This window comes from Lynx canadensis, chromosome A3, assembly GCF_007474595.2.
Source record: "Lynx canadensis isolate LIC74 chromosome A3, mLynCan4.pri.v2, whole genome shotgun sequence".
NCBI classification, from domain to species: domain Eukaryota; kingdom Metazoa; phylum Chordata; class Mammalia; order Carnivora; family Felidae; genus Lynx; species Lynx canadensis.
The window spans coordinates 45,147,251-45,173,732 of record NC_044305.1 but is presented as its reverse complement, the minus strand read 5'-3'; the positions used below and the strand labels follow the sequence as shown (position 1 = coordinate 45,173,732).

General features: G+C 39.3%; 1 protein-coding gene across 3 annotated transcripts in view; it reads left to right on the top strand.

Annotated features, from left to right (window-relative positions):
- RALGAPA2 (Ral GTPase activating protein catalytic subunit alpha 2) overlaps window positions 1–26,482 on the top strand; it is a 324,646-nt gene that overhangs the window by 150,224 nt on the left and 147,940 nt on the right. For all 3 annotated transcript variants that reach the window (XM_030310205.1, XM_030310203.1, XM_030310204.1), the window contains exon 24: window positions 23,639–23,767. In XM_030310205.1, the coding sequence (XP_030166065.1) occupies window positions 23,639–23,767 (129 nt within the window). The remainder of the gene's footprint in view (window positions 1–23,638; window positions 23,768–26,482) is intronic.

Genomic DNA, 26,482 nt, shown 5'->3' with positions numbered 1-26,482 from the left:
TCTTGAGCAATAAGAGGTATAGAGAATGTTTCAGCACTTACCCTTGAAATTGTAGCTACTCATCACTGAACTTGAATCACTTGTGAGCTATAAGCAGTCATCCTTTGTGTTTCTGTTTTATTCTTTGAAAGTATAATAGAGTCACACAGACCTTGATGATAAACTTAGGGTATGTGTTAAGAGGTCAGTCTCCTGAGTAGCCAGTTTTTCCTTGTTGCTTCAGAACGCGTTTCTTGAAGCTTCTCGACCCTTTAGCCCTATTTAAAACTCTCGAAATATATCCCTGATAACACCCTGGAGCTTTCATCATTGAGCTTTTATCTGAAGCAGTAACTGTACTGGTCTACTGGGTTGTCTTTGTCGTATCTGCCCTAGTTCCAACAATGCATGGAGGATATCCCTATATAATAGGCTGGACTTGCACCCACGGTCTCATTGATTTCCTAAATAAACGCAGAAATAGAGGTGCAAAAGTAGAGCCGTTTGTGTCCTGTGCTCAGATATCTGTAGCCATCATTGCAGATGGAAGCGTCTTTCACAGAATGACGTAGCTTCAGGTGGGTGGAAGATTGAGGTATATAAAAAAGGAAGAGAATTAACTCTCACGGATCATGACGAGATCCCTCAGTGACAGAAGAGACAAAAGCTTAGTTAACACAGTACTGTAAAGCAGTATTTTGCTAAGATTTTGTAGGGAGAAAAATTTACTTGGAAATAACAATCAACTGTAGAATTTTCTCAATTAATAAAAACAAATTAGAAGTCAGCAGCCAACACTGGGGTATTCCTGGAATGAGTTTTCTAGAAAGTAACATAAATGGATATAAATTTAGGATCATCTTTCTATTTTAAAGTCTATCAGAGTGGAAATGAAACGATCAAGTGAGAAGAAATAAGACTTTGAGAACTCAAAATATTATTTAAAAAATATGATTTTACAGGGAAGAAAAGGGAGTTTTCATATTTTATACTTAAAATCATTTTCCCATTTTAATATATGTCATGTTTTCAGTTGAGTTTGATTTTTTTGTGGTTCATTGTAAAATACATAAGTCTTAAATGTTGGTCTGTTACTAAAAGTGATCCCAACATCCAGACTTGTAAGACAAAACAGGGATATCATAAATCTCTGTTTTATAATCAGCCTATTGTCTAGCCATTAGAGGCTTGAATTTTTATGTGTGCTTAATAGAAGTGGCTGTATTCTGCAACCTTAACAATTATTAGTATATACTTGAGAAGCCCTGACTGTCTGCCAAAAGAATTACTTACTGTAAGTAAACCTTGTTCCTTTTCCAGAAGAAAATTGCACAGAAAACCTTCTAATGAAAGAAACTTTTCTCATTTAAGTAAGAAATGTCTCTGATAATTAGTTTAACTTTTGGTCCACATGCCTAAATGGATCATGGTGGTTGTTCCAGAACTTATATGTTCTTCTGGAAACACATATTACATTAATTATAAAAAAACAAGAAAGCACTTACTGTAGAGAATACAGTTAAATTCAGTTTTTTAATCTGTGAACTGTGCACCTGTGACTAGTACCATTTCCTTCTTATGAGAGTTCTCAAAAAGTCACTAGCCCGGTGCTAAAAGACTTTGTTCCTGCAGAGAGAACCTTATAAAAATCTTCCTTATTTCTTAGTAAGGTAAGTAATAGCAAATAATTTAAAATGTTCTAACATTTATTAGTTTTATCTTAGAAAAAAATCCAAGGTGAATTTCCTCCTTTCACCTCTGGGTGGCACACTTGCCTGCATAACTCACTGTGTGGCTCACCCTCCACCACTGGCCTTTGAAATGGCCCCAAGGCCCATGGCCCTGGGAGCATGATTGTGTGGCATAGTCATTTTACAAATGCTTCCCTAAATATGAGAGTATCAAAATTATGTCAGCAGTGACTAAAAAAGTGTTGAAGTGGAAATAAGCTCTAAGATGTTAAAAATCTTTTATTTCCAGACCTATGGGTCCTTATAGTACCTATGGGTCCTTATAGTAATTGAAAACTTTTTTTTTAATTAAAGAAACCTATTTGTGGGGCACTTGGGTGGCTCAGTCAGTTAAGCGTCTGACTTCAGCTCAGGTCATGATCTCACAGTTCATGAGTTTGAGCCCCATATCAGTCTCTGTGCTGACATCCCAGAGCTTGGAACTTGCTTCAGATTCTATGTCTCCCCCTCTCTCTGCCCTTTCCCTGCTCACACTCTGTCTCTCAACAATAAATAAATGTTAAAAAAAATTTTTAAAAACCTATTTGTAAAATAGATGTCTCACAGACTGTGTTCTATGATACAATCGTATAAAACCATGGTTACATTTAATATGGTGGCCAATTCATTTTGAAAACAAATATAGTCATTTCTGTATTTAAAATATCAATAGTAATACATTTTGAACAGCCAAAATGCATCACATTCCAAACCAACGTTTTTGTTTGGACCAGTTTTAGCTAGTCTATTAACTTAATAATTTAATAGCTAAAACAGTGACCTTATCAAGTAGTATTTTCCCAAGTTCATGTGTAGTCTGAGTTTATTAGTTTATTAGTATGATTGAAAAATCATATAGTTTTATTAGTATGATTGAAAAAATGCTTTGAAATAACTGTACTTTTCCTCCACTCTGAATTAAAAAAAATTGATCCTGTTACTGGTTTAGAAAGAAAATAATTTGGATTGTAAGGACTTTCAAAATAACTATACATCATGAATAAAATTTGGGGTGACTTGTGGGACTGACTGCCCAGCCTTCCTGTGAAGGGTCTTCCACTTGGCTTCCTTCTGCCCAGCTCCTTTGTATCTGGTTGGCTGGTGAGGGTAGAGGGTCTTTATTTCCCCGACTCCCACCGTGCCAGACTCTGTGCTGGCACCTGCGTGATGTTTTCCCACTGGTTTGTCTCTGCAATTCAGTTAGATAAATATCATAACACACTGTTTAAATAACAAAGGTTCAAAAAAATATCAAGAACTTTTGCCCAATGCCACACACTAAAAAGGCTGTTAGAATTCACAGGAAAGGCGTGGTTTATTCCACAGGGTATGTCTTCCCCATTGATTCACAGCTAACAGGCCTGTCAGACAGTTGTTTGTTCTGTTCCTTCCTCCTTCTGTCTTGTACTACCTGGGCTCCAGCCTTGGTCCCCCCACCTCAGACTCCTCCTGACTAGAGCGCCCTCCCACCTCCAACCCGAGATAGGTTTCCACAGCTGCCTCCCCAGCTCCTCACCATCTTTCAACTGCTCTTCTAAAGCTGTTCCTCGTTGTTCTTAGTTTTTCCTAAAGCCTCAGCGGCTTTTTCACCTCAGTCTTCCCCAAAATATTTGGACATGAAAAGAGCTATGATTTAGATTTATTAAAAACAGTTCCTATTAATTTCATCGTTATTTAAAACATATGGAAAGATCAATATGTGTAAAATGGAAAGGGACAGTTGAGGAAAGGAATTTTATTTTCATGTTTCTAAGAACATATATCAAAGACTGAAACGTTTTCTTTGCTTAAAATAAGCAAACTATTTTTTAACAATGACTTACAGATTTAATGTCTTAATGTAATTTGTTACACATCAAAGTTAAATTCTCTTTTAAGTGCAAAGCCTACATTAATGTAAAATCATTGCAAATTTGCATATAGAAATTTTGGGAAATATAGGTCTTTGTCATTTCCATCTATAATTTTGTATTAGCCTACTTTGTAATGCACAAAAAAGCATGGGGCCTGAGGTGGAAAAATGTGTATTGTTCAGCCCTGAGGTAACCATCTAGTGACAAATTTGAATTGTAACAGGATAAAGTCATGATTTAGTGTAATATAGTATGATATAGTGTAATAGTTAAGAGCATGGTCTTCAAGACAACCTGTCTGAGCTCCAGCTTTGGCTATACCTTGTCATTTGACTTCACTATGCCTTTCTCCCCTTATATGTAAAATGCAGGTAATTGTGGTGCTTACCATAAGGGTTATTTGAAGACTTTGTGGAGTTAAAATATATAACGTACTCAATTCAGAGCCTGGACAAAACAGCCCTTGGTAAACATGAGCCCTTGTAATGACACTGAAGAGTATGAGGAAAAGAACATACTCTGTTATCGTAAAATGTTAATATTTTTCTTTCCCTGTGTATTTTCTCACTTTTGAACATACTCGTTTGACTAAAAGATATAATTAGGCATTGTGGAATTTCAGAACAGATGGAAAAATACCCTCTCCCCTTGCTGTGGGTCAGACCTAAGTAAAATGTTGATTTAACCCTCTTGGGATTCAGAATCATTGGCCACTGGCTCACTTTCTACCCACTCCTCACCCTGCCCAGTGTGCCATCTGTATGATGGGAACTAAAAAGCTGAACTCTGCATGTCCCCAGCTCCTGTGGCTGGGTTGACACCCACTATGGTCCTGTCCAACAGGGGCACCTACATGGTGGTTCTGGAAAGTATGCATAGGGAGTGGTGAGCGGCAGCTGTCACGGGGGTTCTGCTCAGGCACCTGTGTCATGGCGTCAAGGGCAGACAGCAGCTCTACTGGAACCGCTCTGTGGTATAGCTGGACGTTTCTGCTCACCACCTTGTTCCTGGACATGAAGCATTCATGCTGGGTTCCCTGGCACTTCTAGAAACTCTGTAAGCCATCCAGTGCCCTGATATAAATACCCTTTGTCCTCATCTCAGCTGAGTGGATTCTGTTGTCTGCAAGTAAGAACGTGGCTCAGGCAGGGAGCGCTCTGCATGCTACCATGCTGGGTGCTGGTGATACGTGATCAAAACTGTTCATATTTCAGTCACTAAATGCACTTGTAGCATTTCTTTTTGCCCTCCCTTAATTTTAGCCATTTGTTTTGTAGCCAAGAATATTTCATTTGTTTCAGGAACCTTTTGCTTTTATTTAACTTTATGTTTTACTGAACCTTTTGCCATACCAGTGCTAAAGAAAACATAATTTTAAACATCGTATATGGAGTAATGTTCTTAGAAGTCAAAATAGCTCCTGATTTTCTTAACGGATGTTACAACCTCCTCTCCTGAGGTATATGATGGAATAATATAATAATAAACAGTCGTTTGTAAAAAGATCCCAAGGGGCCCCTCAATGAGCATAAGACTCAGCAGTGAGCTATGAAAGCAAGGTGCAGGGGTGATACTTGTAAATTGGCCATACCTGACTCTTTTAATAACCCCAGACAGCCTGTATCATGCAGTGATATGTAATAATTGCATCACCTTTTCTCAGACAAAGAGTTATTCTTTGCTGAAAAGTTAGACTTATAACTAGAACCGTGTGTTGGATACATATACATTTATAAATATATTTAAAGCTAAACATAAATGAGTGTTCAATTTCAGGAAAAGTTGCAGAATTAAGATGGCAAATTAGGAACCTTGTTTATCTCATATCCAAGGAAGTAATTCTAATAAACCTCTAAGGCACTTATTCTCTACAGCAAGTGATTCTTACCAAGGTTTAAATTCTTGATATTTGGAGTCAGTACTACCAAGATAAACTGCATATTTATAAATTTAAAGGTCTAACTGATGTTTAGGGGATTAAATGGTAACCTTGATGTATATCAGAGGAGGAACTCTAGAAGGCTAACTTAAAAGTTTCATTGGAAAACAATGTTTTAAAACTATAGAGTGTACAGTGAATAGAAACAGGACTAATCCCAGACCTTATTCCTAAGGTTTTTAAGAACAGGGAAATGTATCTTCCAAGACATAATGATATAAGGTAGCTTCAAAATATATTCAACATTTGACTTTTATGGATGACAGACCACATATTGGGAGATGACAGACCTGGGAGATAGACTCAGCATTATCTCCCACTGGCCATGGGGCCCTTGCCTGAGCACACGAGGCCAATGAATGAGTTGGACTAGAGGACCTCTCAGGCCCTCTCCTATTGAGCATTCTTGGATCCTCTGATCTATTTTTAGACATTTTGTTATTAGGGTCACATTGTTTTTTCCTGAAGATAGCAAAAGGTTCGATAATCTTTACATGTTGAGTATTTTTTCTCACCATTGTAACTACCTAGTCAGGTTCTGAGGGTGTAGACAGCAGTCTGATACACGTAAGTGAGTAGGTACGGGATCATTCAGCTTGTGCAAGAGCCAAATAAGTGGAACACACATTATAAGAATTGAACTGGGTTGAATACCCTTGTAGCCGAATTGGTTCGAAAGCAGCTCACAGAGGAGGTGGAATCGTTTTGAGCAGACTTTTCAGGGATGGATAGGATTCAAACTGTAGGATGAGAAGCAGGATGGAATTTTGCATGTCAGAGGTACAGACCTTCTCAAGCCATGTTCAAGGAACAGTGACCATAGTGGTTTGTATTTAGTGCCAGATATGTGCTTGGAAATAATGTATGGACATAAATCTAGGCAGCCCTATAGGGAACCTTGATTCAGCATCATTTTCATCCCATAGGTATGGGGAGCCATTGAATGTTTTGAAGCACAAAACTCAACATTGCCAAAAAAGCATTTTAAGAAGCCTAAACCATAGTGGTTATGTGGGATGGATTATAATCAGGAAGGAGTGATGGCAACAAACACAGAAAGGGAATTGCTGTAGTAGCCAAAGGCAAGGTAATGAGGGCCTCAGAAGGACTAAGAAACAGATGGCGTTTGTGTGAATAAATTTATTTATTTATATGTGCATATATATGTAATGTGTATAGTTCTGTGTGTGTGTGTGTGTGTGTGTGTGAGAGAGAGAGAGAGAGAGAGAGAGAGAGAGAGAAAGTATTTCAGACAGGTTGGATATAGTGCTGAGAGGCAAGTACCTGAGAAGATAGAGCCTGCTGGCACTATTCCCATTATATCTCAAAGCAAAAATTAATTCAGAAAGGCAAGAAGATGAATTGAGAAAAAGTGGGGGCAAGGTAGGATGGGACCCCTCTCTTTGTCATGGGCACTGCAGCACAAGGTCAGGTGAAACAGGTGTATGGAGAATACACTGAGGTAGGTGTTAGGAAATAGAAATGTGTTGGAAAGATTTCCAGGCACATTTTCTCTCCTCTTAAGAGAACGTATCCTATCATCTATTGGAATTTGAACAGTGATGTCCAAACTACAAATTTATTTATGCTTATTAACCTAGATTTTCTAAAGGTCTCTATTACCTTACATTTTTGTTAGCTAATTTTGTTACTATTTGTTTTTGAAAGCACTTTGACACTTAAAAAAAGCTTTTATTTTTCTAAAAATAGTATTTATGAGTTTGAATTTACTTTTTTTTAATTAATGGGATTTTATTGAATAGAAGAGTTTACTACAGGAATAAATAAACTAAAACTGTAAGTTTGACTTAGTTTTGATGGAAGAATAATGTTTACAAGGATAGGTGATATATGTGAACCGTCTCCTGACATGTATTAATAAGTTAATAACAATTCTTATTATGTGCTTATTGTCCAAATTCAGAGTAATAAAATGTAGACTCGATCACATAGTTAGTGTTATACCACCAAGTAACATCCACTGGTTCCTGCGTGTTTCCCATACGGTTTCATGAGAATGTATAAGCCATAGATTAGTCAAGTTTTACCAAAGAAAATTTTATTATAACTTTGCTTAGCTATTACTGACCATGCAGACTTAAGACAGATGACTGAACCAAAATAATAAACGGAGCATTTTGTTCTTTTCTTTCACAGCTGTAAAACCAGTAATTATTTTCATTAAGCTGTAGACTGAGCTCACTTACCCCTCATACGCCACAGTTAAGGAAAGTAGAAATATGTAGAAGGTAACAGATGGGAGAGGCTTCAGTTAGGAGGTCTAACACATGTGCAGTGAGCCTGCTTCACAGCTTTAAAAAGTGTAAGACGATAGCAGCAGAGGCTGACCTGGAGAGGGAGAGGTTTACCTGAGGCCAGAGACTTGAGTTTTCTTTGATTTCCCTTTTTGGAGTTAAAGGTATAAAGACTTTCTTTCAAATAAATGCTATCAGTGAAGAATATGAATTATGATTTTAAATACGAGTTTAGCCATATGTGTTTAATAAGCACATGCTACACAAAATAAATTAAAGCGTAAAAATGCAATATAATAGCAACTCAGTGTATGTGGAAAATTGAAAGATTTTGTTCTTACTAAACTGTTACCATATGGTAAAGCATATAAGCTGACCTACATCCTTCAGTAGAAAAAATTGTTCTCTTGTGCCCTGAGGTCTCTTTTTTTTTTTTTTTTTTTTTTTTTTTTTTTTTTTTTTTTTTTGTGCCCTGAGGTCTCTTTTTGGAAGGAAACCCTACTGTGGCCTCTAACAAGGCCCAAGTCACCAGAATCTCCTTTAGTAAACTCACTGGAGTGCATCTTGTCTTTTCCCAGATGGAATAGACACTCAATAAATATGTTGATTGATTGAAACTAGAAACAAAAGGAAGACTTCCTTAAATCCATGTGGCATCATGGGGAAGATTGAATGACCAAAATAGCTGAGCTGAACCATTCTGGTTGAGACTTTGGCCCCAACGATCAATTAATTGCAGGGCTGACGTGAACTTTCTGTAGTGGTGATGTAGCCATCATTCATTACCCTAGAACAATGATTCCTGGGACCAGGGGTGGTGGTGGTTGCTGCTCCGTCCTGTCTAGGGACACAGAGCAATGTCTGGAGATACTTTGGTTGTCACAAGAGAGGAAGGGGATGCACTGGTATCTAGCAGGTGGAAGCCAGAGATGTCATTAAACATTCTACAATGTACAGGACCACAATAAAGAATTTACGGTTCAGTGTCAATAGTGCTGTGCTGGGGGAACCCTGCCCTACAATAGTACCTGTGCTGATGACACCAGACTAGAAGAGCCAGCCTATGTAAATTAAATGACAAAACCCAGCAATCAAACAAGAATGAAAGACTAGCTGTCTCAACTTAACTAGGGAAATTAAACCCTACAAAAATTTAACCAGGGAGATTAAAGAGAGGTGAATGTTTTAGGTGGAACATTATGAAAATTGCCAGTAGTGGACTGTTTTTCAAAAGTGGGGTTCGATTTCATAGGGTTCAATTTATTTTTAAAAAAGAAAAACAATTTAAGAACTCAAGCATGGAGCCATCACATTAATTCAGAGTTACCAGGACAAATGCCTGAGGTGCATTTGGTCCGGAAGCCCAGTGTGAATGAGTGGTGTGGTCTGAAGTCACAGAGCCTGAAGCACTGCAAGTGTGAGTGGAGGCAGGGAGGAGTTGGGGTGGCTGTGCTCCCCTGTGCACGCTGCCAAGTGACAGAGGAGGAAGGATGGCGAGAGAACAGCTTGCGTGGTGAGGAGTTGCCTTCTTTCAAATGTCTGGAGCCCTGCCTGCAGGGAGAGGGAGGTCAGGCTGTCTTACTTCCAGAGTAGGGACTGATGGTAGACTCCAGGTCACCACCAGAGGCCCTTTCTAACCAGGTGTCCTGTTAGGACCTGGCATGTGATTGGGGGTTTATAAGCTTCTCAGGCTCTGTCTCATCCAAGGCCAGCTGTTTGGGCCATCTCCTGGCAACCTGGGGAAAAGAGCTTGAGCCCTGGCCTTGCCTCCTCGAGTCAGTGAGCACATAGCCTCTTCTGGCTTGAGCTGCTTCATCTCGGAAATGGGGTTGTAATGGCTCTCTTTGGGGCTCTGGAAAGGTGAGGACACTTATGCCTTCAGTAGGTGCTAGTACGGTCACTACAGAAGGGATTCTCTTGTTGTTTGGAAAATCACTTGTTGACCTGCAAGAGCTTCTTTTCCCATTTAGAATTCCATGAAGATTTTAAGAAATTCACATTTTTCTTCAGGCAGAGAACTGAGACAGAGAGGTGGCTTCTAGAGGCATTACAAATACCAAATTGTACTTAGGTCTTAACTCCCATGTGTAAAGGATCAATTTTTGAATATAAGAGATTTTAAATCATGACTGTGGTTTATAATCCATGAAGGATAGGTTTGGATACAAGGAAATAATGTCCAGAAAAGCCTTCTAAATTGCAAGTTTTGTTTCTGTGAGAAAGTGCTCTCCTTGTGGGGAATAATCTCTTTTTGTCTGTTAATTCCTTTTTAATACATAACAATAAGTGGGAGTGTGGTAATTGCAGATTGTTCAGCTATTAATGCTATTTACAGGAACACATTTTAGAGAGAACATTGTTTTCTGAAGAAACAATAAACAATGGCTTTTCTTTTGTTCTCCTATGGAAAAATATTCTTTGGTAGGTATTTGTGGGCTAGAGAAATTTTAGAAGAAGAGAATCTTTTCGTAGTAAGACATTAAAAGAAATTACCTGCCTTCCCCCACCCCACTACTGGAGTCTCACGTTGAATGTGTGCAGCATGGTCCTTTTGTCAAGACCCAGGCCGTTTGTGTCACCTATTTGCTTCCCTCCTCTGGATCCCCATGGAGTGCTAGGCTGTCCCCCTGCAGGAGCTCTATGCACTTGGTCTGCCCTCAGTCTCAGCTTCGCAGAGCTGTCCTCTACCCCTGAGGGGTCATTGCTGGAAGGCAAGGGCTATGCTTTATTCCACCTCATTCCCCTCACAGCAGCTGATGTGGTACCTGCAACTGAGTTACTCAAGAACTTTGTCAACTTACTGTGAAATGTTCTTGAGATTATCAAAACGACATGGGTTTCATTTCGGACTCCCTTTTTAATGAGTGGGTATTAAGTCTGTTCCAAGTTGTATTTTTCAGCTGATCCTAGGAAAATTAATATTTTAATAAGACCATAATTTAAAAGGCCCACTATAATTTAATACAAACACCGATGTATACGGCTTCAGAATTTACAAAATCCTTTCTGGTCTGTCTCCATTGCATTGTGAGAGCACCGTGGGGCAGGTTGTGTTTTCACTCCCATTTACAGGTGATGAAATTGCTGCCCAGGAGACAAACTACCTGCCCAAGATCAGAGAGCAAAGTAGTTGTACCTTTTAGGAGTTTTCTATCCAAATCCCTCCTCTTCCTTTTTCCTCATTCTTCCCAACATCTGCCTAAAAGCAACTTTGTTTAAAGAAAGTGCTTTCGGGATACCTGGGTGGCTCAGTCAGTTAAGCATCCAACTTTAGCTCAGGTCATGATTTCATGTTTCGTGAGTTCAAACCCCACATCGTGCTCTCTGCTGTCAGCACAGAGCCCACTTCAGATCCTCTGTCCTCTTTCTCTCTGCCCCTCCCCTGCTTTCTCTTTCTCTCTCTCTCTCTCTCTCTCTCTCTCTCTCTCTCTGTCTCTCATTCTTTCTCTTTCAAGCATAAATAAACATTTAAAAAAAATAAAGTACTTCTGAAGCCCCCCCCAAGTGAATTTCATTATGTGTAAATCAAAAAACAAAATGTTAAACAGATATTCCTAGAATTCGAAGCACCGAGCCATTTGTCAACCCATTAGAGGTATTGGAATTATTCTAGATGGTCTAATTCCTTTCCTTTACCTCTTTCCTTCCTGCTGTGCTGGGATTCAAGTGCACTGGGCTCTCCCTCATAAGAACAAACCGGCCAGGGGCTGTCTCAGGTTTGCTGAAACTACTGCTTTATTAATGCTTCTAACCCGGGGTTTCCTCAGAAGTGGGTGGACAGCTAGCTCCCTTGGGGAATTTTCTCTCAGATTTAAGCCATTCTTGAGAGCTCATTGTCCAAACACATATTACATTGCAAAAAAGAAGAAGAACACGTTATATGTCTGTTGCCCAAGATGAAACTAAAACGTTACCTGTTGGGACTGCTCTACATGTTATGTCCAGTCCTCCAACACATTGGTGCAGTAGGTTTGTAGACCCCCAGAATTGAATGACCAGCACACTGCCCATATTTCTCTTCCTTTCTTTTTTCTTTTTTTTTTTTTTAATATAGAGCACAAAATGTGGAAAGCTTCAATTTTGCTCCCACATGTAGGTGGAGTAATTTTACTTACAAGGAAACAAACTAGAGAGTGTGCATTTTGTGTTATCCTATAATGAAAAGAATGGATAATAATCATATTCCAAAACTTATTTCCTTTCCAGTATGAGAACACACCAGAAGACACCGAATAGCTTTTCCTTTTTAACTTGTTCCTGGTCATGGGCTAGGAGAGAATGGAGAACTCCATGCCACCAGGCAGGCTCACCTTCATCCACACTTGAGAACCAGGCTTCCCAATTTCAGCAAGGGAGAAGGAAACACTTTTAAATTCACTAGACACTCATCTTTAACAGCATCAAAAGCTCTAAGGCTTCTAGCAGAGTTGAGGCTTCAAGTAAATGAACACGGAAGTCACAAATTATGTGGGGAAAATAGGGATCCTGGTTTCTTGCTGGAATCCTGGGAGATTTCTTGGTGTTTTTTCCATAGAATCCTTCTGACAGTGCGTATGCTTCACTTCCATGGGTGCATGCACAGACCCATGCAATTTCTATCCAGGGGTTTCCTAAGAATATTTTGATGGGAGACTCATTTCTCTTTAGAGCATAGCATTTTATACCCAGTTCCCTCATTTGATAATATTTCTCTGAGAATGATCTGTGTATATTTTGGAGGCACATTTTTTAAAAAGTTTATTTATTTTGAGAGAGAGAGAGAGAGAGAGAGAGAATCCCAAGCAGGCCTCACACTATCAGTGTGGAGCCCAGTATGGGCCTTGAACCCATGAACGGTGAGATCATAACCTGAGCCAAAATCAAGAGCCAGATACTCAACCGACTGAGCCACCCAGGTGTGCCTTGGAAGCACATGTTTAAGCCAGAGCATTTAATGACTTCACTTGAAAGTATAGCTCTAAAAAGCATTAACTGCATTTATAAACGATTATTAGGCAAAGTGAATGAGATGAAAGAATAATTTGTGTTTCAGAGCTAAATAATGGCCTCAGGATGATGCTCTGGGTCTACATATGAGGCCCGTTATTCACGGATGTCAAATGGTGCTTCACTGACCCTGCATTAATATGTTCTCTTCCTAAAGAAGAGGAGCGTGCTTGGGTTTGTGTCCAGACCTTGGGGGCAATTTCTGGCCTTCATCGATCTCCTACTCCATCTCTGTAAGTGAAAGAATTGAATGATGATCTCTTAGATCTTTCTTCTCTAGGTTTTCACAGTTCCAGAGGAACACAAGAAATATCCTTGTTACCCAAATTCAGTAGAGAGATGTTTTCCCTACTGAATTTTCCATACTTTATGCTAAGGTAGTGCAAGTGTACAATCTGGATTCTAGCATGGGAGTGACATGAGTATTCTGCTTGACACCATTGGCAGTGTTGACTGAGACTTCACTGCACCTTGCAGCCATGGCATTAGGCTATACCTGAACATATTAATAAGCCTGTGGTTTCATCTAAACCACATTTCTTTTGTATATTCTAGGAATATATTTCCAGCTGATGCATTCCTGAGACAGGATGCACAGTATACCTGGGGAGAGTATGGCTGCCTGTTCCTGTGGTACCTATATTAATTATAGGAGTGCATGTTTTACTCATTGCAGTAATTCCTACCTTAATGATATTACTTGCACAATTATGCTCTATAAGCACATTTCTAACTATCCTGTTATCTGTGATGTCAGTTACTTTTTGCTTCTGCTTCTGCTCCAGAACCTTGCAAAAGCTGAGGAGGAGTGGGGTGGAGGAGCCAATGGAGAGACTTGAGCTGGCTGCCTCAGAAAAAGCAGATTTGAACATCCTCCTATCCCACCCCATCTACCCCACTCCCGGGCCCTTATAAATTCTTGGGATGTACAAACACCTCTCTGTGTCAACTTGGCCCCCAGGTTTGGTCTCATTTCAGAGTGCTGCATCTATTTGCTCTGAGTGCACCTCATACACACGGGAGTCAGATGCAGCTATGACACTTTTGCTGTCATTACTCACCAGCAGACCTCATTTGCTGAAGTCCCATGTCAGGAGTTAATAACTGCTCTGAGCATCTGCATCAATCTCATTAAACCAGCCTGTTGTACAAACTGTAATGCTGGAGACTTGAGGCTTATCGGGGTCACAACTAAGACAGTCATTACATAGTCAGGCTGTGGTGTCTTCAAGGCATGATTGGTACAGCTGGTAAGTCACTTCTGTCTACAACCCTCCAGCAGTTTTTTTCACCTTATGGAATAATGAATGTGTTGAATTTCCTGGTGGGGTTGCCGTCTCCCTGTTAGTCTCCCCAGTGAGCTGTGAAATGCCCATTATAGGAAGCATACATTGAAAGCAGCTCCCCCAATCCATGGGCTGCAAGAAGGGTGTTGTGTTGGTCAGAGTAAAAGGGGCTTTATGTTCTGTTCATATTGCTGAGGACTTAGGGCTGAGAGAACAACTCAGTTCATACGACAGAGGGTGAGTTCTTAGTGCATCTGATCTCCAAGCACCCTGAACATCCTTGCTGTAATTTGCTAATCCCCAAAAATATTTTGAGAAAAGGCTACTTGAGGTGTGGATACCACATCACAGGCTCTGGGTTTCTTCCCACCCCGGAAACAACAGGTCTTTCCATTTTAGACTTCCACAATTTCCCAAGATCAGGAAGGATGTCCATTCACAGTGCTTCTATTCAGTGGTGTACTGGAGATTACAGCCAGAGCATTCGGGTAGGAAAATGAGATAAAAAGAATCCAGTCTTGAAAGCAAGTAGGAAAGCTATCTATATTCACAGGCAATATAATCTTGTATATAAAAACCCCAAGGAATTGCAACATTCACAAAAATCCCCTATTAGAATAAATACATTAATTCAGCAAGATTACAGGATCTATATACAAAATTAACTATGTTTCTATGCACCACAGTGGACAGTTTGAAAATGAAATTAAGAAGACAGTTTCATTAATAGCATCAAATGAATATTTGAACAAAATATTTAGGAATAAATATAACCTAGGAAATGAAAGAGATACATTGAAAACCAAAAAACATTGCTATAAGAAATTAAAGAAGACCAAGATAAGTCAAAAAATGACCCGTGTTCCTGGATTGGAATGCTTAATATTGTTAAGATGACAATACTCCCAAATTCATCTGCAAATTCAATGGGATCCTTATCAAAATTCCAATTTTTACAGAAATGGAAAAGGCTGATCCTAAAATTCTTAGGCAATTGCAAGGAAACTTGGATAGACAAGACAATCTTGAAAAAGAACAAAGCCAGAGGACTCAGAGTTCGCTATTCAAAACTCACTGCAGGGGCACCTGGGTGGCTCAGTTGGTTGAGCATCCGACTTTGGCTCAGGTCATACTCTCACTCATGACTTGAGGGTTTGAGCCCCACGTCAGGCTCTATGCTGACAGCTCAGAGCCTACGCCCTGTTACGATTCTGTGTCTCCCTCTCTATATTCCCCTCCCCTGTTCATGCTCTGTCTCTGTCTCTCTCTCAAAAATGAAGATGAAAAAAGTTAAAAAAAAAAAAAACTCGCTGCAAAGCTACAGTAATCAAAATGGTGCTGGTGCTGGTAAAAGGTTGGACATATAGATAATGGAATAGAACTAAAAGTCCAGAAATAAACCTATATATCTCTGGTCATCTGATTTCCAACAAGGGTGCCAAGACAGTTTAGTGGGAAAACAGTAGTCTCTTCAACAAGCAGTGCTGGGACATCTGAATATCCACATGCAAAAGTCTGCAGTTGTATTCCTGCCTCAGACCATATATAGACATTAATTCAAAATGGACCAAAGACCTAAATATAAGAGCTAAAACTATAAAAGTCCTAGATATGACACCAAAAGTACAAGCAACAGAAGAAAAAATGTAAAAATTGTACTTCATCAAAATTAAAAATTTTTGCACAACAAAGTTTACCATCAAGCAAGTGAAAGACAACCCACAGAATGGTAGAATATATTTGCAAATCATATATTTGATTAAGGGTCTAATGCCCAGAATACATAAAAAAGTTTTATAACTTAATAGCCAAAAGACAAACAGCCTCATTTAAAAGTGGGTGAAAGACTTAGACATTTCTCCAAAGAAGATATCATAATGGCCAACAAAGCATGTGAAAAGATGTGAAAAGAATAAAAGATTAGTCACTAGGGAAATGGAAATCAAAGCTACATTGAGATGCCACTTCATACTCTCTAGAGTAGTTATAATAATTTTTATTTATTTTTTTTTTTATTTTTTTTTTTTTGGGGGGACAGAGAGAGACAGAGCATGAATGGGGGAGGGGCAGAGAGAGAGGGAGACACAGAATCGGAAACAGGCTCCAGGCTCTGAGCCATCAGCCCAGAGCCTGACGCGGGGCTCGAACTCACGGACCGCGAGATCGTGACCTGGCTAAAGTCGGACGCTTAACCGACTGCGCCACCCAGGCGCCCCTAGAGTAGTTATAATAATTTTTAAAACACACAAAAAAATAGCATGTTGGCGAGCAAGTGGAGAAATTGGAACCCTCATATATTACTGGTAAGAATGCGAAATGGTGGGGCGCCTGGATGGCTCAATCGGTTGACTGTCCAACTTCTGCTCAGATCATGATCTTATGGTTCATGAGTTCGAGCTCCACACCAGGCTGTCTGCTCTCATCTCAGAACCTGCTTCAGATCCTCTCTCTCCTTCTCTCTCTCTGCCCCTACCCAACTCACTCTCTCTCTCTCTCTCTCTCTCTCTCTCTCTCTCTCTCTCTCTCTCTTTCTCTCTCTCTCTCTCTCTCAAAAATAAACAAAAGACTATGAAAGGGTGAAGCTGCTGTGGAAAACAGTTTGTTCCTCAAAAGTTAAACATAGAATTACCTTATGAACCAGCAATTCCATTCCTAGGTATATACCCCAAAGTATTGACAGTAACTATTCAAACAAAAACTGGATCACAGATTTTCATAGCAGCACAATCACCAAAAGGTGGAAACAACCTGAATATCCATTAACTGATGATTGGATAAACAAAATGTAGTATATCAACACAGTGGACTATTATTTAGCCACAAAAAGGAATAAAGTATTGCTACATGCTGCAACATGTATGAACTTAAAACACCTGCCCAAATGAAAGAAGCCAGGTTAAAAACAAAAACAAAAACAAAAAAACATCATGTGGTGTATGTGTCCGTATCCTGAAATGTCCAGGATGGGCACATCTGTAGAGACAGAAAAGCAGATTAGAGGTTGCCTATAGGCAGGAATGGTGAAGGACTGCTAATGAGTAGACGGTTTCATTTTGAAGGTGTTCTCAAATTAGATAGTGGTGATAGGACACAATTTTATGAAAATGCCGAAAACTACTAAAATATACACTTTAAAGGGTGATTTTTAGTACATGTAAATTATATCTCAATAAAGCTCTCCCTGGTGGTCTAGTGTTTAGGATTCAGCACTGTCAATAAAGCTCTTACAGACAACAAAGTGAAAAAGAAGCAGTTAAGACAATCTGGTGACATACCAACTTTAGTATAAAATAAAATTCATATAGTGTTTCTTAAACTCAGTCAGCCAACCAATCGCTCTTTTTTTCCTGAAGCAGACAGTCCTGATGAGTTTAAAGGCTAGCAAAATTCTTCCTCACAGATGCAGAATTAATTGCAAGCAGTCATAAAAAAACATTCAAGGCTCTCTCCTTAGGGCTGAGGGTTGCATCAACTTTTTCTGCCCTCTGCCTGATGTTCTGTCACTCCTGAAATCCTGATGTCATACAAATGGTCAGAGCCACTCAAGTGGCCATCAGAAATTCATTTCACATTTCTCACTCCCTTTTTCCTTTGTACACTGCTGTCAGGGAAACTGTGTCTTCTCCATAGTATATTTCATGGTGAGAAGTACTAGGTGACTTTGTTTCTCCAGCTACAGAACCCAATTACTCTGTCCTGTCATATTTCTCCTGGCCTTCATAATGTAGTTACACTCAGAGAGGTCACATTTTTCCAGCACTTACACAAGTCTCTGCTTCTTCTCCAAACAGATCACACCATACTCGGCCCTTTTAAACAGATAATGTATAGCACATACTACCTATTCCTTGACTCAGATCTTGAAAGTAATCTTTAGCTTTGTCCTGCTATGTGTTTAGTGTCAGTGACTTCTCTGGAAGCTCAGTGCTTAAGACATGATCTGCCATGCTTCTTTTAAAGGCCCTAATCATAAAGGCTTTATTTTTATCAACAAAAATCCTACCTGAACCAATGTAGACCATGAAGAAGCCAGGTAGCAGCTTGAGGTATGTAAAGAGTGTCTTCTGCACAGAGCTGAGGGAGCAAAGTCCTACTAGCAGAAGCAAGTGGCCCAGGCCTTGAGACTTTGAAGGATCTGTTCTTCTGGTAACTAATTTTTCTTTTTTTCTTTTTTTTTTTTTTTGTCACTCAGCATTTCTGAGCTTTGCTAATAGAGAGATAATTGATACTTTCAAATATGTTCTTGAGGTACTGCAGGATTGTGGCTGCCTTTTTGATTGTTAAAGTTTAAATTATATCCAGGGTTAGTGTTAAAAGTACCCTTTTACATTCAAATATTTTGATAATTAGTAATTACACTTGGGTGTGGAATGAGTTGAACCTTTTCATTAACCAGATTAATGAGATAACCAGATCTGAACATTCTCCCTTTTACCAAACAAAAGAGCTCCCTCTAGAATTTTCTAGATAAAAGGCAGGTACGTTCCCTGAAAAATGGTGAAGTTATTCATTACGCAGCATTTTATTTTTCTTAAAGTAAAAAATTAAAGAAGCAGTTCAGTGATTCTGTATACATGAGTTTTATTTCTTAGCAGCTCTGTTTGGCTTCCTGGAAGGTCTGAGTGACTTTAGGTGGCATAACCGGACCCGTCTGCCCCTGAGGAGCAGGCGCGAGTCCGCTAAGGAAAGGCAGGGAGACAGATGGTCGGCTATTGTGTTACAACCATCATCTGCTGGGCCATGAGCAAATATTAAGTGAATAATATATATGTAATTGGTGTGAAAGTACAGTTGCAACATTTCTAATTCCGTTTGAACGATGGCTACTTCTTGAACATTTCTGTTTCATAGAACACTATATTGAAATGTTTTTGTTTACAGGGTTAATCCATTTTAAACTGCTTTAAAGTGAACATTTTCCCCCATTTTTGACACCACTGTGCAATATTTTGAATTGAAATGGCCTGTAATGGCCCTTTTTTTTTATTTTCCATAACAACATGAGCACTAAATTATAGCTGTGCAATTATGTAAACAATGGAAATGCTTCCAGAATGAATCCTTCCTTTTAAATTTTCATTTTGTGTAATTGTTGGAAGGTTTGGAGCCATAATAAACAAAATTATTTTACACATTTATCGTTCTAAAGGTCAATTATAAGAGAACTAAAGAAACAACACTATGCAAAATGAATAAACCAATTTCTGTTGCCATCACCATATGTTTTTCTTATCACTTATGGTTTTTCCAGTTACTGTGTACATAGCATTCAATTAAAGCGATTCATTTACCAGGCTGAATGCGGTTTGTGTTTATAGAACGGTGCTTTGGAGGAGAGGAAACAACACGCCTCTATTTGAATTACCTGATTTTTTGTAAGATCAGTGATAAGAGACAGATGTTCTCACCAGTTACTTTCTCATAAGCTGGAATCTTTTGATAAGCTGCAAATTCACAATTATCATCTTATAGTGCAGCTTTCACACTCACTGTGTAGCATGCGTGTGGACTTTTAACCAGGAACAGGAGAAAAATACTAGTTTGGTGGTCTTTTTACTATATGGCAGCATGTTGCAGAATGAATTTTATTTCCTTTGAAAAAAGCATGTGAAAGAACTTTGTGCTTCACACTGGTCAGTTCTCAAAAATACGCCTAATTCCTGTTTTAGAGTCCATTTTTCATTGGACTTATTGTTTAGCTTATTGTTTTTAGTCTATTTAGAGTATGGAAAAAGAAACTAATTTTTGCTACCAGAGTCACTTGTTTCAGGCAAATTCTAGAACTCCTTAGAAAAATGGAAGCTAGAAAATCTAAAAATACCATTTTCCTGCTTTGATTTTATTATTTGCCTTAGAAATTATATACATTATAATGGCTATAATGCTTTGCTAGGAATGTTATTTGAGAGCACTAATGTCTAGAGGTTTTTAATATCTGGGATAATGTCAACTAAGAGTCTTATTTATGCCACCTTCAAAATCTTCTAAAATGTTCTTTCCGAATATCAGCAAAATAATAGTCCAGAGAATTCTACAAACAAAACCTACAAAGTAAATTCTAGAAAGTAAAATCCTTCAGAGTCCTTCCTTTTTGAAAAAAAAAAATCATTTTTTTTACTTGTCACCATCTTTACTCCTGTATGGTACTTTTCAGTTCAGTTTAGAAAGGCATGTGTTCACATCTATGTCATTAGATAGGACTCTGTGGGAGGGAGTCATCCCATTTAATGGAAGAGAAACATGAAGTTCTAGGCATGACATGATCTGCCTGCAGTCACATACACTCGGCCTTGAACCTAAGCCTTGAGACCCCAGTCCCAGTGCACTTTTCATCACACCAGGGTTTGAGTGCAGGGGCATTTCCCACTGGTAGTCACAGGAGAGGTTTCACTAAACAGCCTCCAGTCACCCAGGAAGAACGATGGCCCCTTTCCTCATCTCCATCAGTCCTTGATACTCTCTCAGCTAGGCCAGTTGGAGCAGGTACAGAACTCTCACACCACCCTGAAGACCAAACCGCCCTTTGTAACAAGGGGAGCCTCCATCAGATAGTGATATGTAGCAAAAATTCAGTAGCCTTGATTTACTGTTACTGTATTGACATAGGACTATTTTCTACTTGTGACATAGGACACTGATTTTCCAGAATAATATTATTTAAGTTTAAAAAAAATGAGTTGCTTTGAAAAAGAGACAAATTATGTTCACTTTGGATGTGAATTTGGCAGAAGGCATGAGGTTGTACATGAATAATTTGACCATTTGGGAAGCACAGTCCTGTCTATATATGAAGCCTTGGAGTCTGTGCAAAAAGTTTCAGAGTCTCAAGATTTTTATTTTTTCAGAGATTCCAGCAATAGCTATGATCTTACTGTGATTAAAGTGGGAGGAGAAGGTGAAAGAAGATTCTACTAGATACGAGTGGAGCCCTCAATGGATGTCCCTCCATTGAGTATATGCAGCTGTTCTCTTTTAAGCACCACACAGTCATTCCTAATTTTAACATGTCATCACAAAGACAGAATCTTTGGGTTGTTCCATTTCAGTATGGACAAGCAAAATAAGCAGGCATATGGCCATAATTTGGCTGACTAGCCATTCAGTTCCCTCTTTGACTCCCACATTACCCCTACCCCAGTGCTGCCTTTAACTGGCGACAGCTACCCAGGCCCCACTTCTCCTCAGGGCTCTGTCTTACGTGGGTGGCATAGTAGGGTAGGCTAGCCATCTGTTATTTTGCCCTCTCTTTCCAATCTTCTTGCCCATAGAAACAGGTTCCGTTGAAGTGACTGGCGCAGATCCAGAGGCGGGGAGCCGTGTGACTCTATCTCGGCTCCGTGTGTTTCTGCTGTCTTTAGCATTGGTGGCAACTTAGTAATTTTTGGTGCATGCCCCATTTACAGAGCACTTCACTTTTACACACATGAATCTTATGAAGCAAAATGATTTCATTTACAAATTCTGGCCTTAGCTTGTTAAAGGATTTAGCTCCTAATTCCCATAAACTTGTCACAGAAAATTTTTTTTAATTAAAATTCTAAATTCCAGTGGTGAAAATGGCTTATTTAAGTTTGTGCCAAAGATTTTAAAAATCTTCAGGGTTCAAGGCTTAGTTCCTCATCTCAACAGATGGAATGAACACAAACATAACCAAGTTAACATGGTGGTTGTTTGCATTATTAATCTTCAGATACACAGCATTCTGCTACCTTGCTGGCCAGGTTGACATGAATCCTTTCAGTGTGGCATATGTCAACAGAAATGTTCTTCCATCTGCTGCCGGGTAGCTTGATGCCTGATATTCCTAGACAAGGCCCAGCACAATGCGCACCTCTGTGAGTAATTACAGGTGTGTGGTGAGGAGCCCAGGGCATTAATCAGAGGCTTAATTATGAAAAAGGTGGATCTTTTGTTCCACTCTTGGAGCATGAGTTTACTACACACTTTCTAAACTACAGCGTCCATCTGCTCAGCCCCTTAGAATGTTTGCCTTGGCTGATATGGACCCTAAAGTGTATCAAAGGACATGATTAAAGCAGGGTTAAACATTAACTTGGAAGAAGTGTGGTTCAGGTTTTTCTTTCCTCCCCTCCTTTATCTGTCTGTTTACCTATCTCTGTATTTTTGGTATAGGAAAAGCTCTGCTGAAACGCTAAAACTTTAAATTAGTACTAGGTAAACTACCACATATGAGCTCTAATGGAGTAAGCACAGGATAGTCATTTTAAGGCTATGAACAGCACAATTCATAGAAACCAAATAAGTCCATTACATAGGGGCAAAAACAAGTCTTGGGAAAAAAAATGTATTGTGAACACATAAAAATTCTCTTTCAAGATTAACGGATTGTGAAATGAGGTAAAGGACTTAACGTGTTAGGATTTAGTGTGTTGCTACTACTTTGTTCTAATTTAATCAAATTGAATCAGGATTATTTTATTCATTTATTTTAAGTTTATTTATTTTCAAACAGAGAGTGTGTGTGTGTATGTGTGTGTGCGAGTGGATGAGGGGCAGAGAGAGAGGGAGAGAGAGAATCCCAGACAGGTTCCACACTGTCAGTGCACAGCTTGATGCCGGGCTTGATCTCAGGAACCGTGAGGTCATGACCTGGGCCAGCTCAAATCAAGAGTCAGACACTTAACCAACTGAGCCACCCAGGTGCCCCAGGATTATTTTAAAGGATTTTTAAAATAGCCATAGAAAAGAAATCAGATTTTTTAAAATTTTGCTTCTTGGCTTATATTTTGAGACTAACTATAGATTGAATAACTACAAGACACATACCTCTAGTAGTTGAGTATGTTTGATTAATGTGCATGGCCTAGAAGTATGTAAGAGAAGTTTGTGGTTTTCTGACTAATTCCCTGTGCACACACACACTCGCACAGGTGGCTTCAGAGATGTGGCCTGGCTGTGGGTGGCATGAACACTATCTGGTGGTGGAGCTCTGCTCTGCCACAGGCTGGAATGTGGTGGCTGTCTCAGAACAGAACTGGTGGGCAGGGGCCAGCCTGCCACCCACCACGGACAGGCCATTCCAGACACGGCAACACCAGGTGTCTCGGCAGTCGGGGGTCTTCATGTTGCACACCATATAAATGGCAGCTGCTACATTTGCACTTTTACCTGGTGTTCTCACTTGTACCCAGAGCCACACTGACTGCCCGAGTGTGACCGTGCTCTATTCATTCCCATTGTTTAACACATAGAACTATCCGAAGAGTGAACATTTCCATCTCTTTGCCTACTTAAAGATTTTTTTAATGAAACAGTGTACTTTAACTTTTGAAAATTGGAGAGTTTTGAAAGTGATAGGTGTTTGCAGGTCTTATTTATATATCTACCTGAATATTCCCTGGAGCTAGTCCCAATGCCATGATTTAGATTTTGGGCATGTCATCTTACAACTTAGTGTCCCTTCTCTTACCTGTACAATGGGTACAATAGCCCTTGGACTAAGTCATCTCCCAGTACCCATTTTACTGAAAAATTTCTGTGACCCTCGTTCCCTTAGATTATTATATAGTGGCCAATATACAAATGAACTGTCTACTCTGGAATTTTGTTCTTGAAAATTACAGTTGTGCTTTCTTATCTCTGCCTCTAGGATATCTTAAATACCATTATAAGGCACTGTCCACCCCGCTTCTTCTCCCTGGGTTTGCCTGGCTTCTCAATGCTGGTGGGGGACTTCATCACGGCTGCTGCTAGGGTCCTCAGTACAGACACGCCGGCGGTGAGTATGACAATGCTCAGCATCCAAACTCCCAGGAGACTTCACAATCGCTAACAAGGTTCAGATTTCTCCACTCTTAACAGGTGTTGACTCATTAGTGCAATGTGAAACTGGGCTCTGGGGTAGATGCCCTGGCAGCTGATGTGTGAAATTGTAGGATAAGATGACACACTGGTACTGGGAAGGCGTTTCATCAAAAGGCCAGAGTGTGAAAAATCATATCCTCACTAATGTTTCAGTACATTTACACAGTCAGAAGCAGGAGTTGTCTCTTAGAGTCTATTAGCATTTTCCAGTAAATGGTGGCACACAGATGTCTGTAGTAAAGAGAGAATTTTAAGTGTACATTATCAATAATTTTTTAAATTATTATCTTGGTTTTTATAAGTCTAACAAAATATTTTTTAATGTGAGAACACTTAAATTTTAAGCAGATGATGAATACATATTATTAATTGTGCAATAAAACTCTGGCAAAATTCTTACACTAAACAATGAGAATCGAGTGGACTAAATGAACATTCATGGCTACAAAAAGATTATCTGCAATCTCCACATTTACTTCCACTATTAGCGCAATGTGTTAATGTCTTTTGGGAGAACACTCTTATACATTTACACATAAAGGGCCTCTCACTTTTGTGCTCTGTACACCTGTTACCTGTTCAGACTCATTGTTTTCCTTTTCAAATGGTGTGAATAAAATTAGCTTTACTGTTTTCCAGGGACTTGTATTGAAATCAATATGAGTATTTAGCTACCTAAATTTTGTTTGATATATTGCTACTTTTTCACTCTACTTCTGTTCTCCTCTGCAGGGTAAATTCAAACTCCAACCCTGGATTTTAATTTAAGTTGTTTTTAATACCTTATGTATAGGTGGTATTTCATGCTGGTATTTTCATGTGCTAACTTTTTCTTATAAGGATAAGTTAAAAAGCAAAGGGAAGGGAAAAGAGAGAGCAATGAAAGGGGAGGATAAAAAAGAAAGGTAGAAGAAAAAAGGAAGAAAGATGTTGAATTTGTTCAACTGTTTTTTTTAAGGAATAGGAAATTTTTATACTTCTTTGTTTCTGAAAAAGATTTTAGGATAATCATTCTCAAAGAACCTTCAAATTTATTTTTTATCATTCAGATCAACATTGAACAAATTCACAAGATACAGGAAGGAAAACCATACTTCTTTATTGATAGTTTCCTTACTTGATACTAGGGTTTCCTATAAAAATGCCACACCCTTTCTAGAGATGATGCCATGCATGGCAGTCATTCTCTGTGAAAACTTATCTCTTGGCTAGGTAAGATATTAAAGTAGCTTTCCAAAATATATTTTTTTAGAAAGAGAAAGAAAATATGATCATGTGAATGTAAAAGTTACATGAAAGAATAGTAACTATAAATTGCCTTGAATTTCTCTCTTAGTTTAAACTTGAAGTTTAAAGTTGTAGGGGAACTGGTGATGGGGCACACCTACTCAGTCAAGTTTTTGGCTAACACAAGTTAAATACAAGTTTGAAGTACCCTTGCTACGCCCTGCTGAGGGAAAGAGAAACGCACACACAGGTCACCAAAAGATGGGTTGGAGCTTGTGCTCAGCAAACATTCTTCACAGTAGCCTAAAACTAGAACTAATCCAAATGTCCATCACCAGTGGGACAGATCAGTTGTGTGCACATAGGACAGAGTATTGCATATATTCCCCTTCCCATGCTTTACCCTGGAACTCTATAGGGTCGGATCTGGGTTCCATCCCAGTGTTGCCTTGTATTGTTCTCTAACCTTAGACAATATGCTTAGACACATGAGCCTCATTCTCCTCATTCTCCTCATTCTCCTGTGTGTAAATTGGGACTCATCCTAGGCTCAGTGCTTAGGCCAAAAAAGTATTGTCATTTACCACATTCATTGAATAAAGCTGTGTAACAACTCCTTAATTTTATTTAAGATCTGATGTTTTATATCTAGTTATATAGCCTAGCATGCAATCTAAAAATCCACAGTTCAAGCCAGGCTCATGTACAACACAATAGTTAAGCCACTCAGGGGAAGGTATCGATCTCAATGAAGTCTAAACCAGGATTGTCTGATGGGTAAGTCTGAAAAAAAAAAAAAAAAAAAAAAAAAAGATTGTCTGATGGATAAAGGGCAGCAGATAATGAGGGCCAACAAAGCAAGGCTGTTTGAGAAATGTTTACTGTGGGCCTACTACATGCTGGGACCTGGCCTGGCTGAGTATGACAGGCCCCTAGCCTCAAGGAACCAGATGGGTACACCACGTGTTTAATGTTTGTGCATGAGTTTCTAGCAGCCACGGTAAAATCACATCCAGAACCCACGGGGGCACCAACTGAGGAAGTGTTCATTCTGCTGGGTAAGAGGTGGAGGGGAAGACGTACATTAGAAAGGTCTTCATGGAAGAAGTGAAGCTGAAGCAGAGACCCGAAAGACCATCAGTGTCCGTCAGATAAACAGGGACAGCAGCAGCCTCCCCTTATCTCAGGATGGTATTTATTGAGCACCCACTGGGGTAGAGAAGTGATGAAGACCACCTAACCCCTGCCTTTGTGGGGGTTACAAATATTAACAGCTCAGAAAGTGATGTATGCAAAGAAAAAAACCCAAAGCAGGGATGCTGGAGACCTCAGAGGTGGAATGACACAATGTTTTGAGTTTGCTTCTTAACATAAAATAAAGGAAAGGAAAGGCCTCGGATAA